The following is a 21043-nucleotide window of genomic DNA, read 5'->3' on the forward strand; positions in this document are numbered from 1 at the left end:
CTTATTATTACTTTTAATTATTCTTTCTTTATCTCAATGAAGGGAACCATCCCCTAATTTTTGTAACGGTTTTTTAAACACTCTATTTATGTTCTTGCATAACCTTTTGGTATTATTTATTAAATAATATTGGTGACGATTAATCCGGGTGCGTGAAAATGTTTAATAGAATCGTAAAAATTAATTCTAGAAATGTAAAAAAAAATTTGATTACGAAACTGAATAGAATAATAGTAATTATACGAATACAGTAATAATACAAATTTATTGCTCAGTTTTTAGTAAACTTAACACCTCAGTAAAATTATTTAGTACGATATGATACTGTCTTAGTGTGGTAATACTGTACATTCTGAAGAAAAACAAAGATTAGTCCAATTGTTTATAAGAAACTCGTAATTTATTGGCGTATTTGTATTACGGTTACAGTATTTAAATAATAAAAAACGTATTTAATTTTGCACATTTTGATTAATTATTTAAGTATTTAACATGTTTAATTTTGATTATTCTTAACTTACAAATTAATTAAATTTCTTTTAATTAATGAAAACATTTTATACACATTTTTAATCTTACACTTTTAAAATGTAAATAAATTAAATTTAAATTAATTTATTCCACTGAGATATTCAGTTGATATACGTATTGGGCTTACAATCACTTTTCTACATTTATGTCTGCTACATACTTTAGTAAATGTATAAAATAAGATATTTTATTGTACCATAAATATTTTCTGTTACTTTATTAGTTTTAAAAAAACCCAAATAATTAATGAAATAGAAATACCCAATCACGTAATTGTAAAGTAACCAGAAAATTGATTGACTACTAAAAAACAAAAGACTAATTGAAATCATTCAGATTATTTATACAATAATAATTTGTGTCTGACGAATAAGCTTCGATTTATTCGACAATGTACATTTTAATCTACTTCTGAAAGTTACACTTCAGTTAGCTTCTGCTTTTTCATCCACTCATGATGCAAGACTCTTAGTCGCTAAATCCAAATTATTTCCGGTAAGATGCACAAAATCCCTTCAACTTTTCATTTCTTTCAAGCATTTCTAGTTTGTTCATTTCAATCTTTATTCCTGAAAGAACTGCAGCAAAACCTTTATGATATAGGAATTACAATAATGCTCATTCTCTAAGTTGCGTTTTCGGATTCAATAATCTATTTTATTTTTTTCCTGGAAAAGTCTAAACGATAAATTTATTTGTTCAAGAGTTTTGCATAATGTAGACTTTCTGAAATAAATAATCTATATAAATAAAAATGTAAATGTTCGTTTGTTCAAAATTTTAAATCTCCGAATGTTCTACACCGATTGCTTTGAAATTTTGACATAACTTGCATTCGAATACGCGCGTGTTTTTAAAAGCCTACTATTTATATACCTAATATTTCACACCTGTGACAGGTAAAACCGTGATTTTTTTGTAAAGCAGCGCTATTTGTTGGTCGTGACATAAAAGCGACACACGCTATACTAAAGATTTTACGATTCCATTTCAATATTTCCGATTTATGTGTCCGCTATAGACCAAAAACTACTGGACGGATTTACGAGCGGAGAAAAAGGGAAAAGTCGGAAAAGGGAAAGGGAAAAATCAGAAAAGGGAAAAATTGAAAAAGGTAACAGTGAAGAAGGTAAAAAGAGAAGAAGGGGAAAATGGAAATGGAAGGATGAAAGGAGAAAAAATAAAGGGGAAGAGAAAGGGTGAAAGGGAATTGGGGAAGGAAGGGGGAAAGGGGACATGGGGAAAGAGAAAGGGGAATATCTTAAAAATGAAAAGGAGGGAAAAAGGAATAGGGAAAGTTTAAATTTTGTGAAGTTCCGTAATGTTCTCTTTGTTAATGTTTTATCAAACTTCCAATTGTGTTCATTTAATCTATATATAAATACTCTAATAGCGAAGCACTGCCGGAACTGCTAGTATATAATAATATTTAAAATTGTTTAACCGAATAAAACTATTTATTAAGATTTATGTTATCCCAAATTATTTGTTCTATTTGAATAATAAAATTATTGTCGTTCTTAAATATTCTACGTAATTATTTTAATTTTGGAAAGTCTAATGAAAAAAAATCATGGATATTCGTTAAGTAAACCGCAACAACCTTTTCTTATTTTATTTTATTTTTCTATTATGAACGTTGCAATTTTTTTTCAAATAGATAAAAAAGAGAAATAAGAAAGTAAAGAAACTAAAGTAACAAACTAATTTTCTTCTTTGGTAAAAATCCATCTGTTTCGGTTAATATCACGGTAAGTTATTTGTTCAGAAACTGGATTACCAGATAAGTTGTAAATTCTAATCTCAAGCATTTATAATTTATTTTTTCAAATTTTAATCGTTTTAGCCTTAAGTATCGGAAGTGTTTTAACTCAGGCTTGTTCTTAAATATACTAAGTAATTATCTTAATTTTGGAAAGTCTAATGAAAAGAATTTTAGATATTCGTTAAGTAAACCACAACCGCCTTTTCTTATTTTATTTTCCTACAAAATAAATGTAACTTTTCCTTGACCAAAAACCAGAAAAAAAATATTTTTTTAAATTTTAAATACAAATAACATTCAGAAAATATTTATTTTTAAAATTGTTTCAGTAAATTTTTTAATGCAGGTAAGATAATACGTTTTTCTTTAAGGTAATCTCATATTATTCAATATATTTCGGACTTGCTCTAAGTCAGAAGACCGAGTAAAAAAATACAAATCTTTTAATAGAATTTCATGAAATTTAATAATATTGAAAATTCATTCGCATTCACTTCTTGTCCAAAATATACATCCTTCCAATATTAGTTTATATGTTAGATTGTGGAATATCCCACGTGGAAATTTTAAGTCGTAATTGTCACACTTACTGATCGTAGCACTACTATATAAAAAGTCGATTAATATTTTTGTTGTATTATTAAAGCCTAGAATAAATGAATTAAGTGGGAGCTGAAAATATTTGAGCAAAATTTATCAATATTTTATGAACTTTAAAATAAAGATGTTAATTTACTACTTCAAAGACTTATTTTAAAATTATTATTTGAAATTATACAGAAAGTTTTTAACATTTAATGTTAACATTTTTTTTTTTATGGAGGTACATTGTCAATAGAAAACATTATAAATATATGAACTAATATACTTTTCCAATAAGATACAATTTCTACGTATGAAATGTTTAATGAGAGATAGTAACAGATAGGGCTTAGATTTGTACCCACAACTCTAGTTTTGCGTACATAGAACATGAAACTTAAGCATGTCAAAAAAAAAACGTGAAAAAGTATGGATTAACCAGTGTCTGGATACAGTAAAACAAGGGTGCACACTTTTTATCATTAACAAAACTGCCAAATATCTTCCGTTGCAAAAGCTTAGACGATGATGAGTATGATTTTATTTTAAAGATAAAGAAGTTATTTCATACAATGCGTGTTTTGAAACCAAGCAGTGGGGAGAGAAGAATTTATTAGAGGAAACATTTTTTTTCGTAAAATTTTTTAAAAGTGACTTCCATAATATAGCTTTTGATAATGTCAAATTATATTTTTTTCTTTATGAGAAAAAAATTAAAATATTTAAAATATTTTTTGGTTACTGATTTTGTCTCATGAATATACAAATAAGCCTCCATATACAAAAAACAAAAATATTTATTATTTAAATAAGACTTTGATAGGAAAGGGACTGCAAATTTACTACTCTTTTCTAAAAAAAATATACTAAAAAGCCAAATGATTAGTTCTAAGATTTAGAAATCCTTTCTTTGTTTTTAAAATTTATCTTGGCAAAATTTGAATATTTTCTATCAGGAAGTGATACAAACTTGGAAGTGTATTGATGCCCATTTAAAAATATAATAATTTTTTGAGCGTTTGTCTAAGATTTTAAGACTGTCTAATTTTAATAGTTTATAAATATTCGCTTTTATTTTTGAAGGAGTAACCAGTGGAGCAAATAATTGAATTAATTTTACACAGAATATAAATCCAACTGATTTAGGTTATAAAAAAGCATAAAGCCGTAAAAACACATGAGATAAAAGTATATAAAAAAATAAAAAAAAATAAAAATAGTAAACAAATGAAAACGTACAACAATTACATCTTAAATAGGATGATTACATCTTAGGAATACGGAATAGGGAAACGGAATATTTTCTGAAAATTAAGTATTGGATTATTTAGGCGAGTAGAACTTTTACGAATAAAAGAAGTTTGTATTTCAGAGCTGTTCTATTAATCGTAAAAGATAATGTATTATCAACGTATTAACTTCGAGGTGTTGCATATAATTGACGTTTTGGTACATCTTAATCGAGTATACTTATAATATTCTAATTTTCAGTCGAATGGGTATTTTTAAAGTTTTTAGAAAATGCAATATCTTTGCCTATTTTTTGAAGAACGATGGATATGACCTTATTTGCTAACTTACTGATTTCCAAACTTTCATTTTAACTGTTTCCACCTTTCAGAGTAAATATCTTAGTAGTTCCAATTTTGAAGATGAAAACAAAGCAATAATTATTCACAAAAAGGTTATTTTTTATTAAAATGAAAGATTTAAAAAAAAAATAGTTAAAAATGTACGGCTTAAAACACATTACAATATTTTTTATTTTTTTTTTAAATCTGAAATAGTTAAATCGTACGGTATTAAAAATTTAGGGGATTTTGGTGAAAGTGTTCTTTTTTTCATTACATGATTCTTGAAAACTTTAAACATGATTTTGGGATTTAGGTTTGAATCACGGTCATTTGTCGTATCTCTCTTTGAGTGAATTCTATTTCTCAGCTAACTTCTTAACAACGAATAGACTATAATAATAATTAGGTAATTCCTATAACTCAAACAAGTTACAAAAACATTGTACGATACCTGTAAAACTCGCCTCAGCCGAAAATTTACCCTCAACGTATAAAATCCCCCCACACAACATAAAAATGCAGATATTTTTCACTTTTTATACCCCACATTATTCACGAATAAATCAACATAATAAAATATTTATCAAACGTTTGTAGCTACACGTTATAAAAATAAAAAATTAAAATCACTCCTAGGAAATAAAAATAAATAACGCTAAAACACATCCCCTACTTTCTACATGAAAATGCGATCAGTTTCAGAAAAGGTCGTAGTATCGCCTTCAGTAATACAAAAATAATTAACAGAATCGACAAACTAAAGTAGATGTGAAACAAAGTAATATACATATACCACATACTGACAAACATGATTCGCGAGTATAACTTTATATTGTATATTATCTTGATTACTACTTTTGCCAGACCGAATTCACATTCACCGACAGATGTAAGAAAAGTGTACAAATAAAAGTAATTAGTATTGCAAACTTGAAGAAAGGCGGTGCTCATTCGCTTATATTGATAATAATATTAACATTTAACATACGTTATAATACGAAAAAGCAACTTTTCTTGTTAAATGGAACAAGAAAATTATGATATTTAGAAAATTAAAAACAAGTACATAAAATAAAGAAGTTTGAAAAGATCAGAAGACTAGACGAGCAGATGCAACGGATCAAATATCGTACTATTTGACAACATACTAAAGAATTTCATAACAACTTTAAAGGTTAACTACATACCTACAATCCAACAATATCCAAAATATCATTAGTGAGGAAAAAGAAAATAATTACTAAAAATTCATATGAAATCATAATTTCATATATTTTTAAAACGATTTATATCTTAAATCTTTTTTTAAAAATATCATAAACGTTCACTACTTCTGGCTCGTAACCTTTTCCATAACCTGTCCACAAATTTCTGTTACATAATATTCAACAACATTTAAGTCCATTTCTGAAAGTAAATAAAATATTTTAAAAATCCAGTAATATTAAAAGTCGAGTATATTGTAAAAAAATCTTAAAATGTATCTAACTTTAATGTAATAAATTAATCTAAAAACGATAAAAATTCTTAACGTATTTTACAATTGGAACAATTAAATAATTAATGAGAATATATCACAAAAATCATTATTTATCACTAACAGTAGACCTATCATCACCTTCAAACTATATTAGAAAAAAATCTTTTAATATTTCGTTGTGTCTAAAATTGTTCTACGTTTACTTAAATGTTATACCAGTCTATACTACACGGCCTGTTTATGTGATATATTACTGGTTACTCTGGCAATTTTTTTTTTATTAACATTACTTTTAAAATGGTTAGAGAAAGATTGTGAAGTTTTGTGTTCTAACATATGTAAAGAAGAAAGCTAACATATTAAATAAAGAAGTATATTTATATTATTTTCTCTACATTAAATTTATATGTGTAGTAAGTTAATTTTTGTTTAATATAAACACAAGCACACGCAAAAAACATACAAACACACTCACAAATCCTTATTTCTTTTTTTAAAGATTTTCAATTTCTAATAGGTCAAATTTGGATGTCAAAATATTTAATATATGTTTTTAAAGAAAGGATTTTTATTTTCTCTTTAAATTTTTTAATTATTAATATTTATCGTTTTATGATGAAAATATGTAACAAGTGTCCTCGTTTGAAAAATATTTTTTACTGTCATTGTTCCATGAATGGGGTGAAACGACAATGTAGATGTTTAGGTCCTGTGGGTGGGTGGGGCGATTCCAAGCATGCGCGTTTACGGATAGCCCGAGCTACAGTAAGCCAGCCCATGTCACGACATCAAGTTGCTGCTTTTTACCGTGCCTGACTCAGCCGAGTGTACTAGTGATCAAATGCGTTGTGCGTGTCCCGGGTAGTGCGAATGGAGGTGCCGATATTAAAGGCGGAGCGCGTAGGGAATGGAAGCGGATCGGGTTCAGACCAAGGCAGTAAAAAGCGAAGTACTCGTGGTTCTGGCAGTAAATATGAGTTCAAAGGAAGCCAAAGCCATCGATGCTCTCTTGTCGCTGTCGATCCAGAAACGGGCCGTACCACAGTCAAGTGGTCAAGTGTTAAGGATGCGAGACGTCCATCCAGTACAAAATCTCATAGTTTTAAAGACAGAAGACCTTCTTCTTCAAAAACCAATGGTGGTCTCTCTCTTAAATCACCTAACAAAGAGGTCAAAGAGGTATTCTCTACAAACCTAAACACAAAAATGAATCCCTGCATGTACAAATTATGAAAAAATAATTGTGAGGGTCTTCAAAAGTAATAATTTTCCTGAATTTCATCGTTTATTTTTATTTTTTTGTAAAATCTTTATGTAGCAAAAAAAAAATAAATCGTATTTGAAATTGATTTATATACTTAGTAAGTAAATAAAATGTTTTTAATGAAAATTGAGATCATACAAATTCTTTCTTTTCTGGTGTTAATCGGTGTTTCTATTCCAATAAAAATTTATGTATGTACGCAACAAATCATGCCACTTATTTTACTTAACACTTCTTATTAACTCAACAACTATGATACTGTTGTACATAGTACTATGTACTATGTACATAATACTTAGAAGAGTTTTGTCTAACCTTAAAAACCATCCTTAATTACAAATTTATTTCAGTTTAACAAAAATTATGTGACTTCTGTTCAACTGAATTGCATTTGTTTTAAAATTAAACCGTTTATATAAAGTAGTACAAAGCCTAACTTGTAATATGTTTTACTTTCTGGCATTTCTTTTTTAAAAATAAATCCGTGCCTTGAGCACAGTAATTAACGCGCGCGCACATGCACGTACACATATGCGTACGCGCGCGAATACATCCATATATATATATATATACACACACAAATACAAAGTTAATTGTGAAGTAAATAAATTTTGCAAATTGCATAATTACTTTAAATGGTTCCTGCAAAGTTTAATAATTTAAGCTGACATATTAAAACAAGAAAAAATTATTTAATTTTCTTTAAAAGTAGCATAAGGTTTCACTTGTAATGGAGTATTATGTTATCATTAGAGGTGCGTTGTTTCGTTTGCACTAGATTGAACAAGCCTTGACCCGTGTGTGATTGTGTTACGTTATGTAAACCTTACCACATTTTCTTCAGTGAGAAAAACAATAAAATATTTTGAAATATTTTACTAAATTTTCTGGTCATAAATGTGATTGAATGAAACATATTAATTCAAAAGTAATCTAAGCTATAGTTTTCATACAAATCATGGAACGCAGAGATAAAAATGTCTGTATGTTATACCCAAGTACTAGTTAATAAGTTTTTTTAAATATCGAATGTGTGGCATAAGCATATTCATTACATTTACTTTTTGGGTGAAAATCATTTGAACAGTTAAAATTCTGGGATATAGAATTTTTTTGTTTGTTTTTTTTTTTTTATAATACTAAACATTTATAGACATTTAATCTTTTTGCATTCAAACCTAAAATAAATAAATTGATCTACACCACCACTAAGGCCTTTTAATTATTACACCTCGCGGATAATATTGTAGGTGTTTTATTGGAAACCTAAACTAAATTAAATTAATTAGTATATTATATATTTTAGAGACTTAGAAAAACCTGGAGAAATTTTTGCCACTTTAATTTCATTTATGTATTATTTTTTTTAAATGAACTGTTACATTTATCAGCGTAAATTTTTAACATATCCTTATAAACACGTATTTCATAATGATTTTACTAATGAGGTACAGTAAGAAATTTCTGTTTTTTAATAGAAAATAGATTATAAACTTTTATGCTTTTACACAATTTATTACTAAAGAAATTCTATTTTTTGAGAAATTAATAAATCGAATAAGTTGTACATGAAAGGCTAAAAAGAGTCAGAGTAAAGTTTGTGAGTTTTTTAATTTGCTTGTGACAAAACTGATTTTACATTATTTGTAAGCAACCGTATTCTGCAATCTGTGATGATGAAGCCAGTGTTACATTTTTGTTTTAAAATAATAAATAAAATAATTTTTTGTTTGTAAATATATATGTTTTTTTTCTTTTCTAGTAGCTACTGAAGAGTACATTACTTTCTTCAAGGCACTATTTTTCCTTATTTTACAATAAGTTGTTCTGCATTTTGCAAAATTATTATTTTTTGTACATGAATGAAATGATTATGATTAACGTATATTGTATTGTATTTTAAATGTACTCTCATTCAAATAGATCTAATAAGAGATTTTTTAATGAAGGCTCTACTTAAAATCATTAGAGTTTCGGTAAGGCATATTTTGTATATTTTTTTAAGAATTAAGAAATCAAACTTTCTATGGCTTTAATTCACGTTTGTACATTCTAATTTGCATACCATATTTATAATGTTTTCTTCCCATTTTATGCCAAGCGTTTAATAATAATACATTATTATATTTGTAAAATTCAACAAGTTTACAATACAAATCAATAAACCACACTTACAAATCATATAAATAAAACAGAACATAGAATAAAATGAATATAGAGTAAAATCGTTTAAAATCTTTAGCGTTCACGGCCTTTCAATGCACCGAGTACAGAAATAATGTTTAAAGTTATACTTAATATAAAAGTTATATATGTGTATAAATACATACGATTAAAGCTAGTTAGATTTTAAAGTACTTTTTTTATTTTATTAAAAATAATTGTTATTTTTAATCTTTAATAAATACAATTTTTTATCATACCACTTGAGTTCAAATATGTAAAGCCTCTTATATTATTTACATTACTTGTGCCACGACCATCCACATTCGAGTTCTTAAAAATATAAAGTCAGAATTATGTTTTTTTCGGTATAAGTTATCTCGTCAAGATTCAGGTTTGTGTAATTTAAACACATTACGAATGTCCTTTTTAAAAATTGAAAACCCGATCGTCCTTTACATTCGCCAACTGAATTCAAAACTTTAGGGCTGTAAGATAATTTTGGAATAATAACCGAATTTTATATCTTTAGCATGATTGTAATGGAGAAAATCCTGTAATATTCTAAAACTTTCACGGTGTTTTTTTTTTGTTTTCTTATACTCGTATAATCGCTCCCATCCACTTGAAGTAAATCGGTTTATTCACAAAAATAACCATTCATATATACATAATCATTCATTACAAAATTACTTCTACAGCAATTAAAAATGCCAATTTCGTTATCGTTATTTATACAATTAAACATATAAAATAAGTTTCAATACATTATGAAACATATTCAAAATTAGATAATTACATTAAACTACTACAACTGCACTCGAAGACGATAAAAATGGTAAACCATCGTCGATTATTTCTTAAACGTTTGAGAAGTGTATAAAATACAGTAGACGGCAAAATATAGAATTGAGGAATTTCCATCTTACTGTGTATCTATATTATTTTCAGACCGGAGAGTTTTTAGTTCATTTTTCTAAGTCAGCCGACCGATCCCTTCTTTCTCAAAATAATTTTTCTAAACTTAAAGAATAATGCGGATATCATATTTTTTTTAAACAAAAATAACAAACGAAACAGAAATAAAATATTACCATTGCTCCGAATTGACTAACGATGCTGAAACTAAACTGATTAGCAGGGAAATATTCTCCTAATCTTAAAAAACACCTACATACAGTTTTCTTGAAACTGGAGTGATGTGTAAAAATCACAGCAATGTTCTATTTCTTTGCGCCTTCTTAACCGAAACTGTTCATAGTCTTTAAACTGGATTCAGTGGGACAATTATTCTGTTACGTTTTCATTAAATCTAAAAGATGATTGAATTGGATTAAATTAACAAATGTATTTCCCTATTTTATTTTTCTCACAGCTTTCTTTATGTCTTCAGTTTTCAATATCTTTTTAGTAATAAATATATTTTCGGCTTCTTCAGTTTGGTACGATGATTAAGCTCAAGGATTTAAAAATATGTTTCTAAATTTCCAGAAATCATTTAGTAAAATAAACAAAGCTTTTTTTTAATTCATCTAGATAAGCTCATCATCATATGGTTTTCCAGCTTTTCTGACTTTGAGGACTTCTTTTGCGGAGCGACTGATACATTGAAAGTGTAAATAAAAATTATTCTATATTTTTTCCACATGATGCATGGTCAAATCATAACGTAGAACATAGAATAAAACGAACGTTCTTTAAAGTCTTCAAAGCCAGAAAAATTGGACATCCATATGATGATGAGCTTATCCAGATGAATTTACAAAAAAAGCTTTTTATGTTTAGCAAGAGTAAAATCACTATTCTACTTAAAATAATAAAATGTATGAATTATAATATTAAACGCCTCTAAATTCGAAAGAAGAAAAAATATTTCTAACTTCTTGAATCTTCTTTCATTGTTCCATTACAACATTCTTGTAAATCACCTCTAATGATAATGTTTCGATGAAAATGATATGCAGGATTTTTATAAAAATTTCGCAAAGCCTCTGTTAGTGGTCTGTATAAATTGTATATAATAAGCTGTATTTTTAAACTATTTTCAACTTCTAAAAACTATTTTGAATACATATTTTGAAAATATCTTGAACAGAATCCTGTACGTCTCATTAAAAAGACGTATACGAAAATGAGAACGGACAGCTATCATTGCAGTTCTGACGCAAACCGCAACGCCCCCTTATATGTAAAATTTTCTTGAATAGAAGCCAATTAGATAATAATTATTTATTTTTAAAATACTATTTGTTTCTTAGTTTTGATTCAAGGAAAATAATACTTCAAAATATCTACGTTTTAATGGGTAAAATGGTTATTTTCTTCTCATTTATTGGGGAAATACTGGAAAATACAGGATGATATTTTTTTGATATATTCAATTTTTAATATGAATTTAAAAACAATTCCTTAATTTAATTGTTTTTTGTTATATGATAAAATGTGATGTTTTTTTTTAAATTTTGACCTCAGCCCGTACAGTACGGCAAGAAAATTTTCACGGTGCATTATACCTCATCTGCTGAAATAGGCTGTGTCTCATGTTTATATAAAATTATTAACTTAAGGAATAATGATGTACGATTGTTTTTACAATTATGTATGCAAGAGACAATATTAATATTGGTAAAAAAATAACCCTTCATTAAAGGAATTTAAGGTGTTATTACAAAATTCAGCATGTGCAAGGATGCATTTGTGTTTTTATTATAAAAATATCTTATTTTAAATAGCAATGAGATTATTTTTAAAAAGAATTTACTCGTAAAACTGTAATTATATACATTTTTTTCTGGCTTTTTCATCTGCCGAATAGGAATTTTTGGTATTGCCTCAAAAATGAGATTTTATTAAGACGGGAACATTTCTCTACCTTTAGAAAGTTAGGAAGGATATAACGCCCAAAAATTAGAAATTGTGCAGTTACTCATTCTAGTTAATTTTTTTATTATTTCTTATGCATCGTCAAATTAGAAATAGCTCTCAACATCTATCAGGTTGGTAAGGAATAAATTTTAGAATATTTAAAAAAATGATATTTTTATTCAAACACCCCTAAATATTTTTACGTAGCGATTAGCGATTGAATACACTTCATACTTTACCACAGGATATCTCAATATGAGATTGAATTTGAGTTAACTATTATTGCTTTTTACTGGTTAATACTCCTTTAAGACCGTTTTTGTTATTATTTTAAGTAAATAAGAAAATACGTAAGTTTTTAAGAGTAAAGGAGTTTTATCACATTCATAAAATGGTAAAAGTGTAAGCTGTTTGTAATGGTCGGAAAGTTTATCTAAAATGTTGCCAGCTACTTTTCTTACAACGATTTAGAGTTTGAAAAAATAAAAATAAAATTTATCAAAATTTAATAAAATTTGTATTATTTTTTTATATTTAATCTACTTGTCTTTTTTTCACCTATGCAATCTTTCAAAAGTGTAAAGTAGTTACCATAGAATAGTAAAGTAGTCTTATGTGTGGCAAATGAATGTTAAAATCTTTAACGATTGAATTTTACAAAGTAAAAAATTTTCTTTATACCACAATCAGTTCCAAGTTGCTTGAGTATTCTCTATTTTAAACAGATCACTAATAACAAAAATTGTGTCCTTATATGAAATTTCATGTCTGAATTTTTCTTCAATAATTTTCTATTTTAAAAAACTTGGCTTCTACAGTTTTTCGTTTTCTTTTACTAATCTTAATTGGAGTTGGTTTGCTAGGCATTTCTTCTGCCACCATCCCATTCGGTCGCCTTAAAGCATAAGAACGAATGTCTGTATCACAGTCGGTAACTGAGCCTCGAACAGTTTAGCGACCAGTATCCTAACATAGCTCCTAGAACTTATCTAACAGCGTGAGCGGAATAAGCGTGGTAACATACATCATCGGCTTATTTGTCCCAACCATTATCTTGTCATATATTTCCTAAAATTGGTAGGAGCAACCGTCAACTACTAAAGATATATATGACATCCATAAAATTTATTTCGTCTAGGCAGCAATTTGCTCCCATGCCTAGGTCAATAAATGCCAACAAGTACCTGTCTACCATTTTATAGCGTTTGGAACCATAATAATTGTGTGGTGGTCAGCCATACTCAGGGTTAGCTTCCCACGGCAATGCGGTAAGAGTCTTTCCCTTAAGCAAACTACGGATGCCGGTTGAACAAAGCAACCACATCTAGGAACTCCCACACGGGTCGACAATAAGGCTCTCACTGCATTGACTTGTCGCTTGTGAGTGGCCAATTTTCCCCTTGACCTATAAGTTCCAGGGTGGCCTGGTGTCTGGTTCCCCCAACAGCAGGGCAGTCAAACATCAGGTGTTCATTGACTGGACCTATCCGCAGACCTACAGCTCATTAACTGTCAGTTGAAACCGAAACAGATATTGGTTCAAGTTAATGTAGTTGGTGAGCACCCGGGAACCCGTTGCCGTTAAGAACGAGTTCGAGGCATACCATCCCCCCAAATCCAGTATAAACTTATATAAGCATCTTCCCTTAGTCGGGGTGTCCCATTCCAGCTGCCATGCTTCAATCGCGAGGGTCTACAGCTTCTTTCGCAGGCGGGAGATGGGCAACTGAACGAAATTTAGAGCCAGTGCACTGTGATCACCGTTTCCCTCCGGTACTGGCCCCGTTCGAATCCGCATCCCAAAAACCTTCGGGCCTCTTCGCAATTTCCACATGGCTGCCTGAACTTTCTGAACTAAATCGATTAGTAGAGCCTTTCCCAATACAGTGATAGCCTCATAGAAAGTTTTTTTTAAAAACACCAGAGCATAAAATTAAGGCTCTGCGCTGGGCATTCCTTAAATTTTATAGAAGTGTTCAATTCATATCCATCATATGTGCTCAAACGGGCGCCACGTAAGAGACCTCGATACACCATGTACATTTGACGGCCCGCAACCCATTATATTTCCGAGCAATTCTCCTAAGTTTGTGCATCACTGCGACGGCGTCCGCCGCTGCTTGCCTAATGTGGTTGCTAAACAGCAAATTTTCATCAAATAAAACACCTAGGTAACTCTAACTTAAATTTTAAATGTCCACCCAGCCCTCTGCGGTTGAAAAATCAGCCTGCGGTCGGTCTTCTAGCTGCGGTCGTGAGTTACAACGAAGTAACAGGGGATAGTCATCGGCAAAAGCCTGGGCCGTGATCCCTTCCGGGAATGTCAGTCCCAAAAATCCGTCGAATACCAGGTTCCACAGCAAGGGACCGAGAACGGAGCCCTGCGGGCTACCCCTGCTGATAGACTTTTCTACAACTAGGTGCCCTTAAATTGAGCCGTGCCATCAAACTAGTAGTCACTTACTACGGCCTGCAGGGCTACGGGAACATTGCGGCGTTCCAATTCATAGAGGAAAAAACTCCAACACAAGGAAAGAAATGCTGCCTCTATGTAATAAAAATTGCCAAAATATATTTACATTCGGCGCTTTCCACCTCAGGAGCAGCAATTAAGATGTAAACCTCGATGCCAACCCGTTTCATGAAGCCATACTGGCCTCAATTTAGAAATGAGTTCATATCGGTTTTTTCTCAGAGCCATTCCACAATCCGCCTTTCAAGCAACTTGCCAATTACCGGCAAGAGGCTGGCTGATAGGTCAATAACTGCTGATCTTAGTTGGTTCCTTTCCTAATTTTAAGAGCACCCTCACTAAAGCAACCTTCCAACAAGTCGGAAAGCAACCCCAGCTTAGGTATCCCGATAACAGCCAGCCAAGCGGCTCTCTTGGCAGACAGCAGAAGACAGAAAACATCCGGGTCAAGTTGATCAATCCCCGGTGCGTTTGTCAGTACCATTCGAGAAACCACTCGGTCTACATCATCCTTCCAAGCATCTAGAAACAGAGTATCCAGGAACGCCTGGTAAGTCGCCACAGATGTTAAAGTGGGGTCACGACCACCAAACCCGCAACGAATACTGGACAGCACGTGCAATGACTTTGGCCGGTAACATGACTTCGCGAGGTGTCAGGGGTTGCGCTGCAACTCGCGCATGGATCTTACCAAACCTTGAGTTTGGCTACCTTGATGGCATGAACGTACTCATTACGAGCGCGCCGGTAGATCCGCAGACCCGAGCGCGCACGTCATCTACGATAATTCCTATTTGGGAATTTGTCGTTAGCAGACCTAACTGTTGCACCCTAAGATGAGAGGACCACCACTTTTCCCGGGTTTCCACATGCGTTTAACAGACGGCTCCCCGAAGCAGCGATCATGACGGTTCTAGGCACTCTCCGATCAACAGACTGGCTACTACCTAAGGGTCCGTCAATTGGCCGAGGCCACCGTAGGACCCTATTGCAGCCGGTCTTGATGGCCCAGCCGAATTGTTCAGTCATCAAGTTTGCCTCCCTGTGCTCCACTCGTCATTCCAATCTCTGTAAGGCAGCCGTACACTCGCGCCGCAGCCTGTCCTGATGGGACTCCAGATTCGGGTCGCTTTAACCTAAGGGTTATAGCGACCCGAATCTGGAGCTTTTGGACCTTCACCGTAAGCGATCACATAGGTTATAATCCTATGATCACTCACACTGGCCTCGGGCCAGATAGTCCATTATTTGTACACCTAAGCAGATCGCCCGTCACCAAAGTGACGTCGATGTAACCTTCTCCCAGTTTGGAAGAGAAAGTCAGTGGTTGTTCTGCCCCGGTAAGCAAGTAGAGATTCCTGGCTTCAACAAACTGTGCGAGACCAGCGCCTCTGGGGTCAGTGAGTGGTTCCCCGAAGCATGGCTGGGATCTCCATCTACCAACAAAATCCCTGTGTTATCTGAAAAAGAGGCAGTTATTCACATCTTCTGTACAAGGAAGGTCTGCCGTGTACGTAAAATATATGATCGGACCTAGGACAGAAACCCTGTCCTAGATTTTGTGAAAAATCCTGAAAGTCCTAAGAAACGCTTGATGGACTGTCTCTGCAGACTAACAGAGGTTGTCTCTGGTTGCATATGACTTGATAAAACCGCCTATCTACAGTAGGTAACTTCATAACACAAGGTGGACTGGTTGAGATTGCTTTGACTTCAGTTTGAAAAGGAGGCCGGGAAGCTTAAGTTTGTCGAATGTTTATTGAACGTCTAGGAAGGTTGCTGAACAGTATTTCTTTCTTTCTAGGTACCCACTAATCACAGTAATAATTTTGTAGGCCTGCTCGATGGATGAATGGCCACTCTGAAACCAAACTGGTGATTAGGGATAATGTTACTGTGCTCTAAGCCTTGCCATAATCCTTGAAGAAACAGACTTTCTCCAAGACCTTTAAAAGGATTGGAGACAAGATTGTAGGCCTAAACAAAAATACCTCATTTAGAGTTGATTCGGCTTCAAAACCATAATGACCAGTGATATCTTACATTCAGAGGGAAACCATGAGGTATGAAGAATCGTATTGGACAGATGTTATACAAAATAATCCCAAAGACGGTAATATGCACATTTTACCAGTCACTAAATCAAATCCTGGGGCCTTCCTCGAATACTCAATTACTAATATTCGTGATACGTCTACCCCGTGACGGGTCTCAACGAGAAGTATTGAGAAATAGGCCAATCTAGGAGCTAAAAAATCTCTTCGTCAACACGTTCTGAATAACGTGCTTTGAACACATTACATAGGTGTAGCAAATAATTCTGCCTTTTGGCTGTCACTGCAAGCCCACCCATTAGGCAACGTTATAGGTATGGATGGCACCGGCGGCCTTTTGAAACTCCTCGTAGCCATCTACAACAAATGTTCACCTTCATTCAGGGAGGATAACTCTTCGATATAGACACTAAATGTTTGATTTCTGACTGTTCTCTAAAATCTCTTATGTTTACGGGCAGACCTTTTAAGAACAATTCTATCCTCAGGATTTCTGTAGTACTGCCAACTCCTATAAATTCTCCTTTTTCCGCAATGGGTTCAATCACCTCCATGGGATAATTCCTTCCTTCTCTGCCTTCGTCCATCTCCACCGGTGTTGAGTGCAGCTGCCTGCGCCTGATAAATGTCAAACAAAGCATTGTGTTGTGGATTTTATCTGCCACTTCAAAGGGACACCCACCGATAGTCTGTCCTCAATCCATATCCGGTAAGAAACCCAGACAGTCCCAGTCCTACAGTTGTGGATGAGAGGGTCATATTACATATGACCCTGGTGCTAAGAGTCAGTATCACTGCAGAATGAACGGAAGAAGAGTCAAGGCTATTTCTGACTACCACGGGTAGTTATTAGTCTAGAGTCCCAGTAAAAGTGGTTTGCATTCCAGTCACTGCTGAAAGAAGCGGTGACCCAAGGAACGGAAATCCTCAGAAAAACATCTCATCTGTGACCACACGGTGATGGGAAGGTGACGCAGAGAGCGTAAGTGTTCCAAGCCAATCCGTTAACTCAACTGAAGTTGTTTGAATCTGGTTGGTCCCAAATAGCGGGAGTGGAATGTGCTTGATCCCATTTCTAATTATCATTGCAGTTCCTCCCTGCACCCTGCCGATCGGGTGGTTGGACAAGTATATGGAAAAGCCACAAATATTGAAATAGTTATCGTCAGTGAGATGCGTCTCAGAGATAAGAATAACATCGAGTCACTCAGTCAGAACATACGCCTCTAATTCTTCCTTTCTGTTCAAAATGCCATCTATGATCCACATTGCAATCTGTAGACTCCTCACCAGTCAGCAGATGTTGGTGATCATCTGCGTTAGCAAACCTATGAGGTTCCGAATTTTCTGCATCAAAAATTCAATGTTCGTTTTCAACTTAACAGGTTTATCTAACGTGGATGAATTTTGAATTTTGTCTCTGACCATCACTTCAGCGAGTGATCGAGGGCGGCATTGCGAACTGTGATCATTAGCTGGGTATCACGTGAGCGACCATTCACATGCCCAACTGATCTATGCCTCAATCGAAGGAAGTTATCATGTATTTCTTGGGAGCCACCTTGCGTGTCCATAGAGATCACAGGAAGCTTAGAAACCAGGATAAAGTGTCCCCTTCTCTTCGGCTTTCTCTTTGAGATTTCCTTTTAAATTATGTAACTTTGTAATTCGCCGGGTGATCTGAATAGCACCTTTCTTGGACCTATCACCTATCTCCTATCACCTTTCTTGCAGTCGGTGGTCCTAAGCCCGCCTGCACATTTAACACAGCGTTACAGCCTCATTCAGTTATTTTTACTGTGTCCATGTTGTTGGCTGCATGCATTGGACAATCCCAGGTCTCCTTCTAGCTTCATCAAACCTAACGCTGCTGTTAGCTAAATATTTCAATTTAAATATCCTCTTTTTACTGTCCGCTGACTTCAAATTAATAAAGGTAGTCGGTATCGGCTGTTTAGTTATTCGGTGACGGGCATTAACAATGCGCCGTACTCTATGGTCTTGATTTTCAATCTTTTCTTTGATAATATCGAGAGGAACACAGTAACACAGTAGTGGATGTTCCATGAGACTACTCTAAATCCTTCCTTGTAAAGGTATGTCCTGTAATATTCTATTCTTAAACTAGTTGTAGTATTCTATTCGTTTACAGGAGTCAGTGTCCTCGGGGTTAATTCTGAGCTGTTTACCACTATTCACATGTACCTCAAAATTTTCCCTGGTTTCAATTGTCTCCATTAGCTCATACAGTTGCATTATACCCATGACACCGAATAAGATTATGGGATAGGGGTTCACATCCTCTCTCTGTTGAGCTGGTTCAGCTATCTTATCCGTGGGGAAACGTTCAGACTGGTTGGAAGTAGCAACGCGTTATCATGAGACTCAAAAACAGTATATAACAACGCCCTAGGCGTACGCAACATCCGCACAGTTTACTATGTTTATTGTACGGTTGGGAATTTATCACTTTGCATTCCCCTTCGCTGCCCGAGATATCACTAACATCTTCAACAAGTACGTTTCTGATTAAATTGCAGTATGTAGCCTTCCTTTATTCCCTGTTCGAAGTACTCATCGGGTCTCGCTTTCTGTTGTTGCTTTGAAAGAGTCTGTTTACAAGCGCGTTATCATCATCGTTAAGAATAGCAACCAGCTATTCCATAACAGCTCTAGTAAATGACTAATCTAGATAATTGACTACCCTGTTTCCTATTTACAAAAACCACACTATAATTACAAAGAAATATAAAGAAAAATTAATTCGTATCACGACAATTGTTGACAGCTTCAAACTTTCACCTTTATTTTACGTAACAATTCAGATTATTCTTTAAAATACAAGATATTGCACTAGTAAACAAACTGTATCTTTTCCTCTCACAAACAGCTGTTTTTTTAAAGATATTAACAATTAAAAAGTTTAAATGGAATAAATGAGAGATCAGGTTCATTATTTTTATACAAGTAAAGCGCTAGGTAATGTAAAAGTATACTAAATTTCATCTCGGTATGATTAACGAATCCTGAAAAATAAATTTTTATGCTTTAAATACAGAAAAGCGACATCCAATAAACTAAGCGTTTGGTTACATTTGTTGATAAGTAGAGGTTTTTATTTATTTCGATGTGGGGGACATCGAAGTTATTCATGATTTGTTGAGTTTTCAGTTATTTTCTGCATTATTATTATTATTCATGACATCAAACATCGTATTTCTACAACGTAACAGTTTTTAGGCAAATGCAAATATAGAAACGGAACACAATTTTTAAATAACTATAAACAGAAATTTTATTCTGACCAGTAAAAAGTATAGTAAAAAGTACTTAAGTTAAGATGAAATCCCAATGATAATTTTTTTTTTTTAAATGGAAAATTAGTTTTGTGAATCGTTAATATTGTTATCATAAATATCATCATATTGTATGAATAAATCACTCAAACAGATTAAGAATAAATCTAATTAATAACAGTTGATGTTCAGTAAGTACAGATATCAGTTTACCAAAGGAAGTATAAATAACAACCGATATCCCGATATGTAGTAAGCTTTATTTGTAAAAAAGGAAAAATCAATTTTCCCTCCTCTCCAAGAAATTTATTATTTAAGATAGTTGTTAAATTTTAATTTTTTTTTATAGTCAACACCTTCCATAGTTTTTCTCCGAATTTCGTTTCTACCTATTCTGTATTATTTATGACTTTTTTTTCTTAAGATAAATATTAAAAATAAATTTCTTAAATTCTTCTTTGATTGGACCAATACAAATATTTAGGTCTGGAATACTAACTTATTCCAAAGAATTTATGTTCGCAATTTGTACTATGGGCTTGATTATACTTAATACGACATATTGAGGAATGTAATCAATCATGCGCGCGCGCTCACACACACACACACACACATACAACTGCAAACAGAGAAATTTTCGTAGAAAAATTATCAAACATAGATTCAAAAGATGTTCGATTTTCTGGTTTTGTATTTCATCCATATACGCGATAACAGCCAAACGTTTGTTGTATTACGATAAAATTGTTGTTATTAAGGTAACAATTATTATTATTTTTTCTGCTAAGAATACTATGATTTGTATATTGAGTACTGTTTACATTTCTTAGCTTCAATCTTTTATTATATGTTGACGCGTTTCGGAATAACTCATTTGTCAAAACTTATTTTAATTATTTATTTTAAAATAAAATTAAAAGATAAATAACCATTAATAACGAATAAACAAGAAGAAGACCAAATAAAGCATGACGTCAAATAAAGGGAGGGCGTTGA

The 21043-nt window shown here is 32.4% G+C and overlaps 1 protein-coding gene across 2 annotated transcripts in view; it reads left to right on the forward strand.

Annotated features, from left to right (window-relative positions):
- The window catches only part of LOC142332349 (voltage-gated inwardly rectifying potassium channel KCNH6-like), a 792659-nt gene that overhangs the window by 520521 nt on the left and 251095 nt on the right, over positions 1–21043 (forward strand). Inside the window, exon 1 of one of the 2 annotated variants that reach the window (XM_075378763.1) lies at positions 6712–7102. The exons of the other annotated variant lie outside the window; for it this stretch is intronic. Coding sequence (XP_075234878.1) covers positions 6803–7102 — 300 coding nt within the window. The 5' untranslated portion in view covers positions 6712–6802. Of the gene's footprint in view, positions 1–6711; positions 7103–21043 lie in introns of those variants that run through there. 2 annotated transcript variants of the gene reach the window in all.

The sequence above is a fragment of the Lycorma delicatula genome, chromosome 1, assembly GCF_047948215.1.
Source record: "Lycorma delicatula isolate Av1 chromosome 1, ASM4794821v1, whole genome shotgun sequence".
NCBI classification, from domain to species: domain Eukaryota; kingdom Metazoa; phylum Arthropoda; class Insecta; order Hemiptera; family Fulgoridae; genus Lycorma; species Lycorma delicatula.